At 38.5% G+C, this 16,183-nt stretch overlaps 1 protein-coding gene across 1 annotated transcript in view; it reads left to right on the plus strand.

The window, feature by feature from the left end:
• The first annotated feature begins 451 nt into the window (after positions 1-451).
• The window catches only part of LOC101674167 (CD2 associated protein), a 134,940-nt gene continuing 119,208 nt past the window's right edge, over positions 452-16,183 (plus strand). Inside the window, exon 1 of the mRNA XM_045071255.1 lies at positions 452-944. Coding sequence (XP_044927190.1) covers positions 941-944 — 4 coding nt within the window. The 5' untranslated portion in view covers positions 452-940. The remainder of the gene's footprint in view (positions 945-16,183) is intronic.

Here is a 16,183-nt window from a genome sequence, read left to right on the forward strand (position 1 = left end):
GATTCGTTAAGAACTCTGCAAGGTAAACTACGGGGTCCCAGGAAAAGCTGGGCCTCTGAGGGTTGAAAGCGGTTGAAAGAGGTCTCTGTCTCTCTGCCTGTTTTTCGCCATCTGTTTTGTTAGCTTCCCCAGAAACTGCCGCTCTGCACAGAGCAACACTGCATCGGCCCCGCGGAAAGTGGGGCAAAATAGGCTCACTTTGCCTATGAGCAAAAACTTTGTATCCATCTGGGGCGACAAACCATACAAAACGGCCGTCCCAGCTGCGCCGAACTTCAAGGCGAGGGAGTAGCCGCAGTTCTTCCGGATTCCTTCCTCTTCAACTTGCAGCACCTGGCCGCGGGTGGCGTGCGACTCCTCGGCCCTGACGTCACCGCACCTGGCACCAGCTGGGGCGCGGGGTAGTGAGCCGAGACGCGTAGGGGGCGGGGCAGGGAGAACGAGGGGTTCTCGCGAGACTTCCCTCCTCCCGTGTCCAGCTCCCGGCACCTTCCCGGCCTCTGTGGGGTCTCCACCTCAGTTTTCCGTGTCGCGTTCTAGAACGGCGGTTGTCGAAGGGAGCGGAGGGAGGCGGGCTGCGGAGCTCGGCTGACGCTCCTTGGGGGAGCCGGCGGCCGGGACGCAGCGGCAGGTTCCCCCCACTGCTTGCTGCGGTAGCGACCGGGGTTTGGGAAAACCGCCGGGAGAGGGCTCTCCCGCCGCCGCGGCTTCGGCGGACGCCAGGCGCGAGGAGCCGCGGCTGTCGCTTCTTGCTCGCGGGCCGCGCTGACGGGACTGTCCGGGGAACGCCGCGGGCGGATGGAGGCGCCTCTTCGCCCCGCCTGAGCTCAGAAGGCGCAGGAGCGGAGCGCGGGGCCCGCCTCCCGCCGCAAGTGCGGCCGCGCGATCAACCGGAGGAGGAGCAGGGGGCGCTGGGCTTCTCCCCGCGGGAGCCCCCAGCATGGGTAAGAGACTCGCGGGCGTTTCCCGCCGCCCGGCTGGACCTGCCGGATTCGGCTAGGCGGTTCCCCTTCTAGGTCTCCGCAGGGAGGGACCGGGATCAGCTCCTTCGCGGCAGCACCGCACCCTCCCACCGCCCCTCCTCGCCCTGCCTTCCACCTTGCTCTTTTCGCGGAGAAATTGGTCGGAGGGCTTGCGGGTGCTTTCTCCTGCGCTTCTCTCCCCACCTCTTCCTGCTCTCGGGAAAGGTGAGGGAATGGGGGAGGGGGCACCCGGTCTCCTCTCCTCGCCCACTGCCCAGCTAACCTTAGCCCGAACTTCCCTCCCTTCCCCAGCCTCCACCTTCCTCCCCCCCCCCCCCCTCCGTTCTGGTCGGTTGGGGGAGGGTGATGGAAAAACTTGACAAAGTAGCACTTTTAACTTCTTTATCTTCTGCTAGGCATTGTATAGATTGGCCATTTGATAAGTTTTTCGTTTGTTCGGAAAGGTGATTTTTTTTTTTTTTTTCCTCTGCTGAAACTTTCAAGGGAAGGATGTCCCAAGGATAGAAAAGCTTGCGTATTTACTTTGTTTTTACCTAGGCAAGTGTGTTGGCACTTAAATATGAAATCTCTTCCTGAAGACTTTGTTAGGGTTTGATAGGATTTCAGTGTTGAACCCTTTGAGAAGCTGTTTCCTGTTTGGAGTTAGACTTCCTTGCGAGAGTAGAGAAAAGTACAAGGCCTTACATGTTATTTACTATGTGCTTTAAAGGTTTGTTTGGAGCTAGAAAAAGCAGAATGTTGCAGCCTGGTTTGAAAGGGAGTTTTCTTGAGTAGTGTAACAGTTCTTTTGATAACACATTTCAGTGTGGGATAGGCACTCTCTTAATCCTTTAAAAATCAAAAACAATCTAGAAGAAGTGTGTGTGCCATTATAAAACATAAATTGGTGCCACCGACGAGCATAAGCATGTTCCCTAAGAATAATCCCAACTCTGGTTTTGTAGAGTAAATCAGGAGGACTCTATCATTTTTTGTAGTTGGGAGTTGGTGTTCTTCATATCAACACACTGTTAACCGAAATTAATAATTCATGCAACTAACAAATGATTTAGAAGTAGGACAAATACAGACTACTGCTGATGTGGCACCTTCTGCCCACACAATGTTTTGTGGGAAATGCTTTAAGCACAGTGTTTACAGATCCTCGCTTAGCTCTTCTGTATTTTGCTAGACTTTCTACTTTTATGTCTGTCAGGTAACTTCTGTACACAAAGTGCTCTTAAACCTCCAGACAGTAAAACCTTTGCTGTTTGGAACTTTCATATGAATTCCTTTCTAATTGATGCGTTGAGTTTACTGAGTATTTGAGGGTTCATTCCTTTAAATGTCAAATTATAAAATCACTTTAACCGATTCGGATGAAAATCATCCTAAAATATGTAATTCTTCTTTGTCTTAAATAGGATGCAGGATGTAATTAAGCATCTTGATGGCCTAGGGTCATCATTTGTGACCATCAGTTACTGTGATGCCTTGAGGGATGTGTTGGATTGTATATATGACTATTGATTAGATTCCTTTGCATTTTGAAGTTACTTAAATATTTTTCTGCTTTCGAATTGGTTGTTTGTCATTGTGATTAGTGCCCCCTTCACCCTCCCTTCTGTAATTTTTCTGCAAGAGTGGGAATCATACTCAAATTTGTAATTCTGCATAAGGGGAAAATTAAGTATACCCTTACTTAGTGTGTAAATGTTACCTTGAGGAAAATTAGCATCAATATTTGGATATCAGAGTACCTATTTTAATTGTTAAGAGGCCTTTTTTTAGTGACTTCTCTGCTGTGTTCTGGTTAGGTAAGTTGGCACATTTCTAGGTAAAGTGTGATGTTTGTATGCTCTCAACTTGACTACCTAGCATGTGTTTTGAAGGTTGATTACTTGGGGGCATTTGTAGTTAATTTCTGAAAGGTATTTGTCAGACATTTCCTTATGAATGTATACTTAAATTTATTGGTCATGTAATATTTTATGTTAAAGTTATCAAAATCATTTAAAAGGAGTTTCCTCCTTTTAAATCTCCTAAATCTCATTTGCTTGGTTTTGTTATCAGCAGTCTTTATTTCTTATGATTTAAAATGGCAGCTTAAAATATTTATATGTTATTTTATCTGGTGTGTCACAGAATGAAAAAAATCTTCAATTTCTTTGTTATTACCTATTAAGTGATGGTTCCTACCATGTGTACTATTTAGGAAATATAGCAAGAGAGTGAAGAGCAGGGTTCTGGACTGGGACAGCTCAAGGTCAGATCCTGGCTCTTCCACCTGTTAGCTGTTGTGACTGAGGAAGTTACTTTAATCTGTCTCTGCTTCAGTTTCTTTTTTTTTTTTTTAAAGATTTTATTTATTTATTTGACAGACAGAGATCATAAGCAGGCAGACAGGCAGAGAGAGGGAGAGGAGGAAGCAGGCTCCCTGCAGAGCAGAGAGCTCGATGCGGGACTCGATCCCAGGACCCTGAGATCATGACCTGAGCCGAAGGCAGCCGCCCAACCCACTGAGCCACCCAGGCGCCCCTCTGCTTCAGTTTCTTATTCTGTTAATGGGGTAAAAATAACCTCATGGATTGTTGTGGGGATTGGATGAGCATTTAATACTTGTGAAGTGTTTGGAACATGGCAAGTGTTGATTGATTTTATTTTCATTTTCAAATGATTTCCCTAATTCTTGCACTAACTTATAAAAACAATTCTCAATTTTTGACCTTTGTTAGAAGCTCATATTGCATTTATAGGATTGGTGGGATAGGTGTTTTGTAGTAATGCAGAAATTCATTATTTCCCAGAAATTTTAATTTTATGTATCCTTATAAAAATTATGTAGGGGGGGCGCCTGGGTGGCTCAGTGGGTTAAAGCCTCTGCTTTAGGCTCAAATCATGATCCCAGGGTCCTGGGATCCAGCCCCTCATCGGGTGCTCTGCTCAGCAGGGAGCCTGCTTTACTTCCTCTCTCTCTGCCTGCCTCTCTGCCTACTTGTGATCTCTGTCTGTCAAATAAATTAAAAAAAAAAAATGTAGGAAGTTTTTTTTATTTTTTCCAGTATTGATTATATTTTGAAAGTCCATTATTGATGGTGAATTTAGTAGTTTTGGGAAAAGTAAATAAGATGAGTACTAGGAGAGACTAGGTTCTTTGGATTTTATGTTAAATTAAAGCACTGCTTTTAGTTTCTTTGTTAAATATAGAAGGATGCTTAACAGAAATTTGAGATATTCTGTGTGAAGGAATTTGGGGAGAATTTAGAGATATAGAAGGGCAAAATTTAACTTTTCTTATTTCAGAAATACATATCTGCATTTTGAAGGGGAAAAAGACATCAAATGACAGTGTTACAATGTGTGAATTTTTATTTTTGAGAAAGTAAGTGGATTTTAAGGACTTAATTTCTGTTAATTTTAGGTTAGGTTATAAATGTCTTAGTTTAAGATTTTTTTTTTTTAAGCTCATATATGACCAGTTAACATGTTTAAATTATGAGGCAGTTTTAATGGACAGAAAAGTGCAGTTGGTTTAGAGGTTATCTATGCACTATTATAATAGTGTGATTTATTTCCTTGTTTTATTTTATTGCACTAGCTGGAGAAAATCTTGATTCATGCAGGTAAGTAGTGGCAAATGGAAATTGCCTGCTAAGGGCTCACCTTTCAGTCTCAGGATTTATTTCAGTTAAACTAATCCAGAGCATGAAGTAGTAGTAGTAGGAAATTTTTGTTTCAAATTTGGATCACTAACAAAAATAATAATAAGCGGTGTTCCTTAATTAGTAAGTACTCATGATCAGGTTTTTCTATGTGTTTCAAACTTTGAATAGTTAATAGTTCCATAAAATCCCATTAAGGTTGGAAATTCACAGTGATAATATTTTATATTTTCCTATGGAAACTAGCCTGACGTATGCCATATACTTCTCTAAATGAGGAGTGCAGAGTAAAATGATGTCACATTAACTTAATAAGATCTAGTAATTTCAAGGCATTTGAGATGAAATCAAAGTTATAAAATATGTAGTGCTTTTGGTTCATTCCATTTGCTAATCAAAAATACCTCCAAATTTTTATTTGTACCTAATCCAGATCTGTGATTTTTTTTTTTTTTTTGGCTTCTCTTCTGTGATGGAATTTTCTTCTCTATGAAATGTATTTTAATTGCAAATTAAACAGTGTGCTATATCACATCAATAAAAGAAAGGATAAGAACCATATCATACCATTTCAGTAGATGGAGAAAAAGCATTTGACAAAGTACAACATCTATTCATGATAAAAACCTTCTACAAAGTAGGTTTAACAGGAACATACCTGAACATAATAAAAGCCATCTATGAAAAAGCCACAGCTAACATCATCCTGAATGGGGGAGAAATGAGAGCTCCTACCTTAAGGTGAGGAACAAGCAAAGGAAGGGTCTCACCACTTTTATTCAACATAGTACTGGAAGTCGTAGCCACAGCAATCCCACAACCAAAAGAAATAAAAGGCATCCAAATTTGTAATGAATAAGTAAAACTTTCCCTATTTGCAGGTGACATGATATTATGTATAGAAAACCTGGCTCTACCAAAAAACTGCTGGAATTGATAAGTGAATTCAGTAAAGTCGCAGGATACAAAATCAGTGTACAGAAATCTGTTGCATTTTTATACACCAATAAGGAAGCAGCAGAAGGTGAAATTTAGAAAATAATGCTATTTACAGTTGCACCAGAAATAATAAAATACCTAGGAATGAACCTAACCAAAGAGGTGAAAGACCTATACTTTGAAAACTATAAAACACTGATGGAAGAAATTGAAGATAACACAAAGAAATGGAAAGGTGTTCTATGATCGTGGATTAGAAGAATAAACATTCAAAAATGTCTGTACTATCTAAAGCAGTCTACACATATAATGGCAATCCCTATCCAAACAAGCCGTTTGAAACTTTGTGTGGAACACAAAAGACCCTGAATAGCGAAAACAGTCTTGAAAAAGAAAAGTGAAGCTGGAGCTGTCACAATTCTGGACTTCAGATTACATTAAAAAGCTTTAGTAATCAAAACAGTATGGTATCGGTACAAAAATAGGCACAAAAATCAGTGAAACAGAATAGAAAATCCAGAAATAAATCTACAATTACAAACCTACAATCATATGGTCACTTAATCTTTGACAAAGCAGAAAAGAATATCCAGTGTGAGAAAGACAATCTCTTCAACAAATGGTGTTGGGAAAAGTGAGATAATTTGCAAAAGAATGAAACTGGACCACTTTTTTACATCATACACAAAAATAAATTCAAAATGGATTAAAGACCTAAATGTGAGACCTGAAACCATAAAAATCCTAGGAGAAATCACAGGTAGTAACTTCTTTGACATCAGCCATAGCAACTTCTTTCTAGATATATCTCCTGAGGCAGGGGAAAACAAAAGCAAAAATGAACTGTTGGGACTACATCGAAATAAAAAGTTTCTGCATAGCAGAAGAATCAATAAAATTTGTATGCAACTTGCAGAATGGAGAAGATATTTGCAAATGATATAACTGATAAAGGGTTAGTAAAATATATAAAGAACTTTTAAAACTCACCACCAAAAACCCAAATAATCCAATTAACCAATGGACAGAATACATGAATAGGCACTTTTCCACAGAAGACACACAGCCAACAGTGACATGAAAATATGTTTAACATCTCTTATTATCAGGCAAAGGCAAATCAGAACTATAATGAACTATCACCTCACACCTGTCAGAATGGCTAAAATCATTAACACAAGAAATAACAGGTATTGGCGAGGATGTGGAAAGAAAGGAACATTCATGCACTGTTGGTGGGAATACAGACTTGGTCCAAGTGCTCTGGAAACCAGTATGGAGGTTTATCAAAAGGTCAAAAATAGAACCACCTTATGGTCTAGCATTTGCACTACTAGGTATTTACCCAAAGAATACAAAAATACTAATTCAGAGGGCTACAGGTACTTCTATACTTACTGATTGATTTGATTGAATGATGTGAGAGAGTGGAGTAGGGGACACAGGGAGAGAGAAATCCCAAGCAGGCTTCATACCCAGAGCAGACCTGTAAGTGAGGTAGGCATTTTCCTTTTGGGGTCCTAAAAGTTTACTCATTTGGACTAAATTTGACTTTTTTTTGTTTGTTTTATTTTGGTTTTTGTTTGTTTCTGAAGGTCTCTGGTACCTGGACATTACACTCTCTCAGTGACCTTTTTCACTCAACTGAAAATGTATTTACTAATTGTTCGCATTTAAAGGACCTTTTACTCTAAGAAGAAACTCTGCTTTTAAAAAATTCATGTTCCAATTTGATATGTAGCCCAAGATGCTGATTTGTTGCCAGGTACAGCAGTGTTACAGACCCTTTCTTTCCTAGAACCTATTTATACCCTGTCAGTCCTTTCCAGTGCCTCTAGGAGACTTGCATTTTATAATCTTTTAAATTCTGTATCTGTTATTAAACTTCCCATCATGATCTCATTCTCTTTCCCAACTAATTTACAAAACAGAGATGACTAATATGGGATCCTAAAATTCAGGATCTATTTTAGTGTCTTGTAGCTCAGGTGGTTTTTGATGATTTGGTGTTCAGGTAATTCCAAGAGAGTGACTGTGTGGCAGTGTGGCACCTAATCACTGGGAGTTTAGTAGAAGAATACTTTTAAGTATGGTAGCAGTAACAGATAGGTACCACCTAAGAGAAAGATTCTATTGCAAGGTCTTACAGTCCTGAAAAGGAGCTTTATGTGAAAGTTAATCAAGATGTATTTGCCTTAATGTGAGGAATTAAGAGGTATTTGCCTTAATGTGAAGAATGTGATTAATGCCATTCTAGGCACTAGGGGGATTAGGACAAATATGTTTTGGTACCTTAAGTAGTTGATAGCAGAGTTATGAGAATTATTAGAGTTACCTGGATTAAAAAAAAAATTCCTCAATCCCTAGCGATTCTAACATAAATGTTCCTCTCTCTTCCTCCCTCCAGGGGTTGATGAGTGTCATGAATGTTTCAGCATGGCTTATAGTGCTACAATGTGAATATGATACGAATATGATAGGAATAAAGCTTAACATTTGAGTCATCAGAAATCCAAATGAGAGGGAATGTAGCACATTTAGAGGATGTATTCCATTTTTAGAAATGTTAAAATGTTACAGGAGAAGCACAAGGAAGGTCAGGATATAGATTCCTGTGTTGGAAGGCAAATGGGATTTGTTCATCTCTCCTTAGTTGGACCAGTGACATCGCAGTTGTCAAGGTGGTAAGGACATGGCAGTAGTAAAGATAGGTAGATAAATAGATAGATAGACCCCCCCCCCCACCACCACCGTTTTCCTGGCACTGAGTTTTTAGAGTAAGGTATACCTTCATTTACGTTGATATTTTTAAGATTCTTATACCTGAAATATTAAAACTGCCTTAACATTGTTAGTATTTATCAGTGTCCATGTAACTGAAGCCAGAAATTTACCTCACATCTAGACTGATTTTGATAACTAGAAGAGTGAAATTTCTAGAGCATTTATTTGTTGTGATTATTATAATTGCCAAGTTGTTTTGGGTTTTTAGTATAAAAGTTAATATATTTGTTTGTTTTTTTAAGATTGTATTACTTAATTTTATTTTACACCAGGTGGTGGGTACAAAGCAAGCCTTCTAATAAAGCTGACAGCTTCGCTTAGAACACTTTTTTTTTTAAAGATTTTATTTATTTATTTGACAGAGATCACAAGTAGGTAGAGAGGCACGCAGAGAGAGAGGGGAAAGCAGGCTCCCTGCTGAGCAGAGAGCCCTATTCCGGACTTGATTCCAGGACCCTGAGATCATGACCTGAGCCTAAGGCAGAGGCTTTAACCCACTGAGCCACCCAGGTGCCCCTCAGAACACTTTTAATGAGGCTATTAAAAACTGTTCATCTTACAAATTGTTCTGAAGTCCAGATATACTACAGCTTGGAAAACAATGTTTGGAAACCAAAAGCCAATGTAAAAAGGCAAATTAAAACAACTAGAACTGTTACAGGTTTTATATGGTTCTGATTTTATTGTTCTTTTGCTTTATCGTTAATGTCAGAAATCTTTTCTTCAGCTGGCTCCATTGCTCAGAAATTAAAGGAATACCTTTTCTTTCAGGTTTCATTTCACCTTTTGATACATCCAGTGTTCTTTAATATCAGTTAGAACTTTCCCTTTAAAGTCCTTAACATGGACCTACCTCATTTTCTGGGTCTGAAACATGTTATATTGTTTCTGTTGCTGCTCTGCTCAGTAGATGACAGGGCTCTTGAAGTTTCACCAGTCTTGCTTCTTCACAGATTTTTCTGGAGCAACTTGCTTTTTCCTCTTTAACTTTTTGTCAACCTCACTGTCAGAATTGCTGCTAGAAGAGTTTGAAGAAACAGGTTCCTTTGATTTAGACATTGCTCTGCTCTTGCAGCCGAACTGCCTTCTGCTCGCTCACTTGAAACATAGAAGTTGATATATTTGTAAAATTGAGACCATAAGTCCTGGCTAAAGCAGAGTATAATGTTTTGGGGAAATATTAAAGTTGATCTTAAAAATGTATACTCTCCTACATGATTTTTATTTATTCTTTAGAGTAAGAAACTAAGTTATTTAGAAATGTGTTTTCCGCATATCAGTTTTGTATTAGACTTTAAATTCCTACTCTGTTGCAATTCTAACTCTTCCTCTGAGAGGTGTCATTGGGGTTACAGATAATAGGCATTCCTGATCCTCCTTATCCTGTCCTACTTTTTTTTTTTTTAATCCATTCTTTCCACATTGTAACTTACTTTGTATTTTCCTTATTTACATGTTTATTGCTTATTTGTCTTACCCTTTTATAATATAACTGTAGAGGGGTGTCTGGGTGGCTCAGTTGGTTAAGCAACTGCCTTCAGCTCAGGTCATGATCCTGGAGTTACAGGATCGAGTCCCACATCAGGCTCCCTGCTTGACAGGGAGTTTGCTTCTCCTGCTGACCTCTCCTCTCATACTCTTTCTCCCTCTCATTATTTCTCTCTCTCTCAAATAATAGATAAATTTAAAAAAAATCTTTAAAAAATAATATAACTGTAGAGTATAACCTTCAGGAGTGCAGAGCTTTCTTCTTTTTCTTTTTTCCGTAGAGATATCTGGAACAAATGGCTGCCTTCCAGTAGCAGCCACTCAAAAATTTGGTGACTGAGTATTAAGTATGTGTTTCATTTCAGTGCTACAGATAGCTGTTGAGTACATTTGGCATGTTAGTCACTGTGATGGGGGTTGGGAATACAAAGAGAAATAAAAGAGAGATACAAAGATAAATAAAACAAGACTCCCCTGCTCTCAGCCCTGGCCAGATAATGTTTTTTGGTAATTTGAATTCACATCTCTTTGAGTGTATGGATTTAGGTTTATTTATTTATTTTTTTTTAAATTAAAAAATTTTTTTTTATTATTTTTTTTTTATTTGACAGAGATCACAAGTAGGCAGAGAGGCAGGCAGAGAGAGAGGAGGAAACAGGCTCCCTGCTGAGCACAGAGCCCGATGCGGGGCTTGATCCCAGGACCCTGGGATCATGACCTGAGCCGAAGGCAGAGGTTTAACCCACTGAGCCACCCAGGCGCTCCTAGGTTTATTTTTTAATGCACATATTTACTTTTGGTGTTTGCTCGGAAGCATGGAGAAAATAAAATGATTTCATGATTCTGATTTTCTTACAGGTTCTTGCAGTTATATAACTTCATTACACTTTTTCTTTTAAACACATTTAAGTTCAACTTAGAGTGAAATTGTCTTTTGAAGCAACTTTCCATTTTTTGATAACTTTAAAATTTCTTTTTAATTGATATTTTGCTAATTATTAGCATTTAGGGAATGCTTACAATGCTAGGTATTTTGTTCAGAATTTAATTTCACTGGAGCATTTTGGGGTAAAACATCATTGTTTCCATTTTCAAAATTAGAAATTGAAGTTAAAGACATTGTTACTCACCCAAGGTCAGGGGAAGGATGTGGGGAAGGCTGGATTAAATTTATATTGCTCTGATCTTAAAGCATGTTCTCTTAATTGTGTTTTTAAGATTTATTTGAGAGAGAGTGCACGCACGCTTGGCCAGGGGTGTAGAGGAAGAGAAAAGAGTGCAGAGCCTAATGTGGGCCTTAATCCTATGACCCTGAGATCATGTCTTGAGCTGAAATCTAGAGTTGGACATTTAATTGACTGAGTCACCCAGGTGTCCCCTCTTAATTATTTCTTAAGACATTGGGGGGAAAAAGTTGAGCTAAATAGAGCAAGTAATACAGATTGAAATGACTGTCCTAATGTGTTTTAAGAATAAAGAAATTTAAATCCTATCACCCTAAAGTTGTGGATTGGTATTACAAATTATACCTGTATTTAGGTAATTTTTTTCTCTTAAAAGATTTTTAACTAATTTTAACTGTGTGTTACACTTTGGTCTTTTACTTACGTGCCGAGTAGACTATCATAAGATTTTTTTGCTGAATTCTATAAAATTTTATAACAAATACATGGTATTTTATATGGTTTGAAATGTGCTTAAAACCGATATCTGTAATGTTTTCTCAAGGTTAATAGTGGGAATAAAAATCTGAATGAGGAATTTTTAGTTCAGTTTTCCAACTTGTTAGCTCTTCAGATGGATTTTGTATATTTGTTGTTAGGATTTGTTATTTTGGAAGGAGCCATTAGTCACCTGTGCATGGTGGTTTATTTGTTTTCAATTAATTATTAAGTAATTGGCCTTTGTGAGATTAAAATACCTTTTTTTTTAAAATAAGATTTTATTTATTTATTTGACAGAGATCACAAGTAGGCAGAGAGGCAGGCAGAGAGAGGGGTGGGGGAAGCAGGCTCCCTGTTGAGCAGAGAGCCCAATGTGGGGCTTCATCCCAGGACCCTGGGGTTATGACCTGAACTAAAGGCAGAGACTTTAACCCAGTGAGCTACCCAGACACCCAGTACTTTTGTTTTTTAAGTTTAGATTATTTTTGTAGACATCTGTCACTTACAGATCTGATTTAATAATATTAAAAGGAATGTAATACTGTGTAAAAATTTTCTTGTACCACAAATTCTCTTCTCTTTGAATACCCTTTGAATAAGTACCTGATATGCAAACTTTTTTGCACTATATGAAATACAAAAAGGAGGGGTGGGTTTTGTGTATGATATTTTTAGAGTGCTTTACTTACCTCTGTTGAAAAAAAATGTTAGAAATGCTGCTTATCAGTTCTATTTTAATGGATTTGAGGAAATTTTCTTTATTAGTATTCTGACATTCTGGATGACTTTAGGGAACCTAATAATGAAGTGTCACTGGTTAATGACATTAAGCAATGCTCATCAATTTTGCATTTCTGCATTTACGCAAAGATAGTCCTGGAAGGAAGTTTCTGGTAAAGACTTTTGGTTCTGGTGAAAAATAAGTATTTAATCCTGGGAATAAAAACTAAAAATATTTTTCTTCTTTTATTTTTTTAATAGGACATAACAGGTGGAACCATTAAAGTGTTTCTATTATATTACAGCTTCTTTGGAATAAAGCTTATACTTGTTTTTGAATTTACAGTGGATTATGTTTTTATAGAGAGAGAGTAGAGGAGAGGGCTGGGGGAGAGGAAGTTTTGTTTTGTTTTTTTTTTTTTAAAGATTTTATTTATTTATTTGACAGACAGAGATCACAAGCAGGCAGAGAGGCAGGCAGAGAGAGAGAGAGAGAGAGAGAGAGCGAGAGAGGAGGAAGCAGGCCCCCTGCCATGCGGGGCTCCATCCCAGGACCCTGGGATCATGACCTGAGCCGAAGGCAGAGGCTTAACCCACTGAGCCACCCAGGTGCCCCGGGAGAGGAAGTCTTAAGCAGACTTTGTGCTGGGCACAGAGTCCTGAGTGGGGCTGGATCCTGTGACCCAGATCTTGAACCGAGTCAAAACCAGGAGTCAAAAGCAGTAATTGACTGCACCACCCAGGTGCCCCAATGGAGTATAGTTTTGTTAATTTTTTTTTTATTAACTTCTTGTATTTTGCCCTTTGCTATAATAAAGGTTAATGTTTAGTGATATAACCAGTGGTGTAATATAGAGTACATTTAATTTGACAGACCTAATTAGATATTATGATATCTATCTATATTGTATTGATTAGGACTAAAGTAAATATTCCCTAGTGAATACAACTCTTACCTGTTTGAAATTTGTGTAAATTGCTCATATTATCCTTTTTATGAAGTGGTTTTTTATTACCAGAAGGATATATGTTTATTAGGGCAGAAGAGTTGGTGAACTTATAATACCATTGATATTTTGTGCATAATTTAAAAAAAAATTCTGGATTTTAAGAATTTTAACCTTGGTTTTCAGGCTTTCCTTTGTTTTTAAAAAATCACTTTTTTATTAATTCTTTTTTTTTTTAATTACTAAAAAGTAAAATGTAGACTCCTTAAAAAATACGACCAGCCATCCCCCTGCACGCTGCTCCCCCCCCCCCCGCCATGCAGCAAAGTTAAGAAAGTATGTTTCTGGGCGCCTGGGTGGCTCAGTGGGTTAAGCCGCTGCCTTCGGCTCAGGTCATGATCTCAGGGTCCTGGGATCAAGTCCCGCATCGGGCTCTCTGCTCAGCAGGGAGCCTGCTTCCTCCTCTCTCTCTGCCTGCCTCTCTGCCTACTTGTGTTCTGTCAAATAAATAAAAAATAAATAAAAATAAAGAAAGTATGTTTCTTTCCTTTTTTTTTTTTTTAAAGCAAGGATTAAATTCTTAGGCTATTAAGGTACTTCATCTTAAATACTGTATTTTCTTTGCTTGTTTTTCAACCTTGGTTTTCTTCTTTTTTTTCTTTTTGGTTCTTAGAAATGCTTTTAATTCTTTGGTTTGCTGCAAGTATTTATTCCTAGTTTCCAATTTGTTTGCTCTTAAATTTTGATTGTTTTGTTTGCTTTAAGTTTAGAAGCTTCTCACCACAGTTTTGGTATTTACTTCCATTTCCTCCTCTCCCTTCTTTGCATTTCCCCTACCCTCTTCCTTTTCCTTTCTTGTGTTTGTGTGTGTGTCAGAGAGAGAGAGATAGAGAGAGAGAAGAGGGTTTTTTTTTAAAAAAGTTTTAAGCTGAAAATTTTTTTTTTTTTTAAAGATTTTATTTATTTGTAAGAGAGAGAGAGTGAGAGCGAGCACAGGCAGACAGAGTGGAAGGCAGAGTCAGAGGGAGAAGCAGGCTCCCTGCGGAGCAAGGAGCCCGATGTGGGACTCGATCCCAGGACGCTGGGATCATGACCTGAGCCGAAGGCAGCTGCTTAACCAACCGAGCCACCCAGGCATCCCTTAAGCTGAATTTTATAGTAATCTCTATACCCAGTGAGGGGCTCGAACCTACAACCCTTTTCTGTTTGAGCTAGCCAGGTGCCCTGAGAAAAATTCTTTTTCACTCAACTAGAATTTATGGGATATGGTATGAGATGAAAATTGGTATGTGGCATATTTCCCCTTATATAAAATTTTTCAACCTTAGCAGTTTTGGGCCAGAAATTAATTTGTTGTGCAGTACTGTCCTATGCATTGATGGATGCTTAGCAGCATCCTGGCCCCTTCCTACTAGATGCCAATAGCATTCCCTGCGCTATAGCAACCAAAAATGTCTCCAGACGTTGTCAAGTGTCCCCTGTGGGGACAAAATTATCCTGGTTGAGAACTGCTGCCTTAATGTAAATTAGGTATGAATGTACATGTTATAAATCTGGTTATCCTGAGAAGAACTGAATTGCTGATTTTGCCCCAAAGCTTATGTTTTCTGGGGCAAAGCTTGAGGTTAAGACCGCATGTTAGGAGCTTTTGACTGGGACAAGAGGGATTGAGTTCTCACAAAATACACTAATGCTCAAGTTTATTGAATGCTACTTAGAATCTTTGGATCATGTGGTTTTTTTATTTTATCAGTTTATATGATAAATTAGATTTTCCAAGATTTATTTATTATGTTTTCAAAGTAAGCTTTACATGCAATGTGGAACTTGAACTCATGACCCCAAGATTAAGAATTGCATGCTCTACTGACTGAGCCAGCCGGTTTCCCCAGATTTTCCAAGATTAAACCTCTATCCCCTGCTTATTCTGTGGGTTATTTTCTATGCATTTGCGTTCCCTTTATTGGCATTTTATTTAGAACCTTATGTGTTTTAGACAGTGTATTTGTGGGAGCAATTTTGTTCTTAATATCACTTAAATTGATTTTAAATAATGATTATTTTAAGATCGTGAAGCTTTGTATGCTTATTTTATGTTTTATGGTAGTTTTGAAAGAATTAACCTTTAAAACAAATCATCTGTTTTTTGGGAACTGTTTTGAGGCTATTTTTAGGTCATTTTCTGATTTTATTCCTGTATTAATACAGCTGTTGATTTTATTTTTAGTCTCTTGAGTAATTTGTGTTGTTGTTTTTTAAATAGAAATGTGTCCATTTAATTGAGATTTTTAGGGTTGGAAATTTATAGCCTAACCAAGAACCAGGCCAGTCTCATAGGTTGTCACATGCCTCTGAGCCTGTGAATCTGACCCCAACTCTGCAGTATCCCATTCTAGAGTGTTGAATTGACAAATCTCTTTGTGTATTCTGTAATCTCTTGTGGCTCTAGTCTGTTTTTCATTGCTCATACTGATAGGCTTCTTTGAAGTTTTTGAGGTGGATTGTAGAGTGAGCTAACTTTATGAGTGCTATTGTTGTTTATTGGTTAGTTAAATAATCCCAACTTAAGTCTTTGGTGTTAGAATGGCTGTTTTTATATTGTCAGAAATATCCCCCAAAATCTAGGATGAAGTTTACTGACTTTAGGAAGATCTGGTTCATTTAGCTCTACTAAATAACAAGTTAGTGTTTTTGGTTGTAGTTTATCTGAAAAAAATTAAAAATAGAATGTTACTTGAGCTATGTATAAAATAGCTTTTACAACAAACTAATTTTTTTTTTTAATTTTTATTTATTTATTTGACAGACAGAGATCACAAGCAGGCAGAGAGGCAGGCAGAGAGGGAGGAAGGGAAGCAGGCTTCCCGCCAAGCAGAGAGCCCAGCGCGGGGCCTCGATCGCTGGGATCACGACCTGAGGTGAAGGCACAGAAGCTTTAACCCACTGAGCCACCCAGGTGCCCCACAACAAACTAATTTTTAAGGAATAAGTAGATTTCACTGAGACATGAACTGTTG

The sequence above is a fragment of the Mustela putorius genome, unplaced genomic scaffold (genome assembly GCF_011764305.1).
Source record: "Mustela putorius furo isolate JIRA1106 unplaced genomic scaffold, ASM1176430v1.1 tig00003983_pilon_pilon_pilon, whole genome shotgun sequence".
Lineage (NCBI taxonomy): Eukaryota > Metazoa > Chordata > Mammalia > Carnivora > Mustelidae > Mustela > Mustela putorius.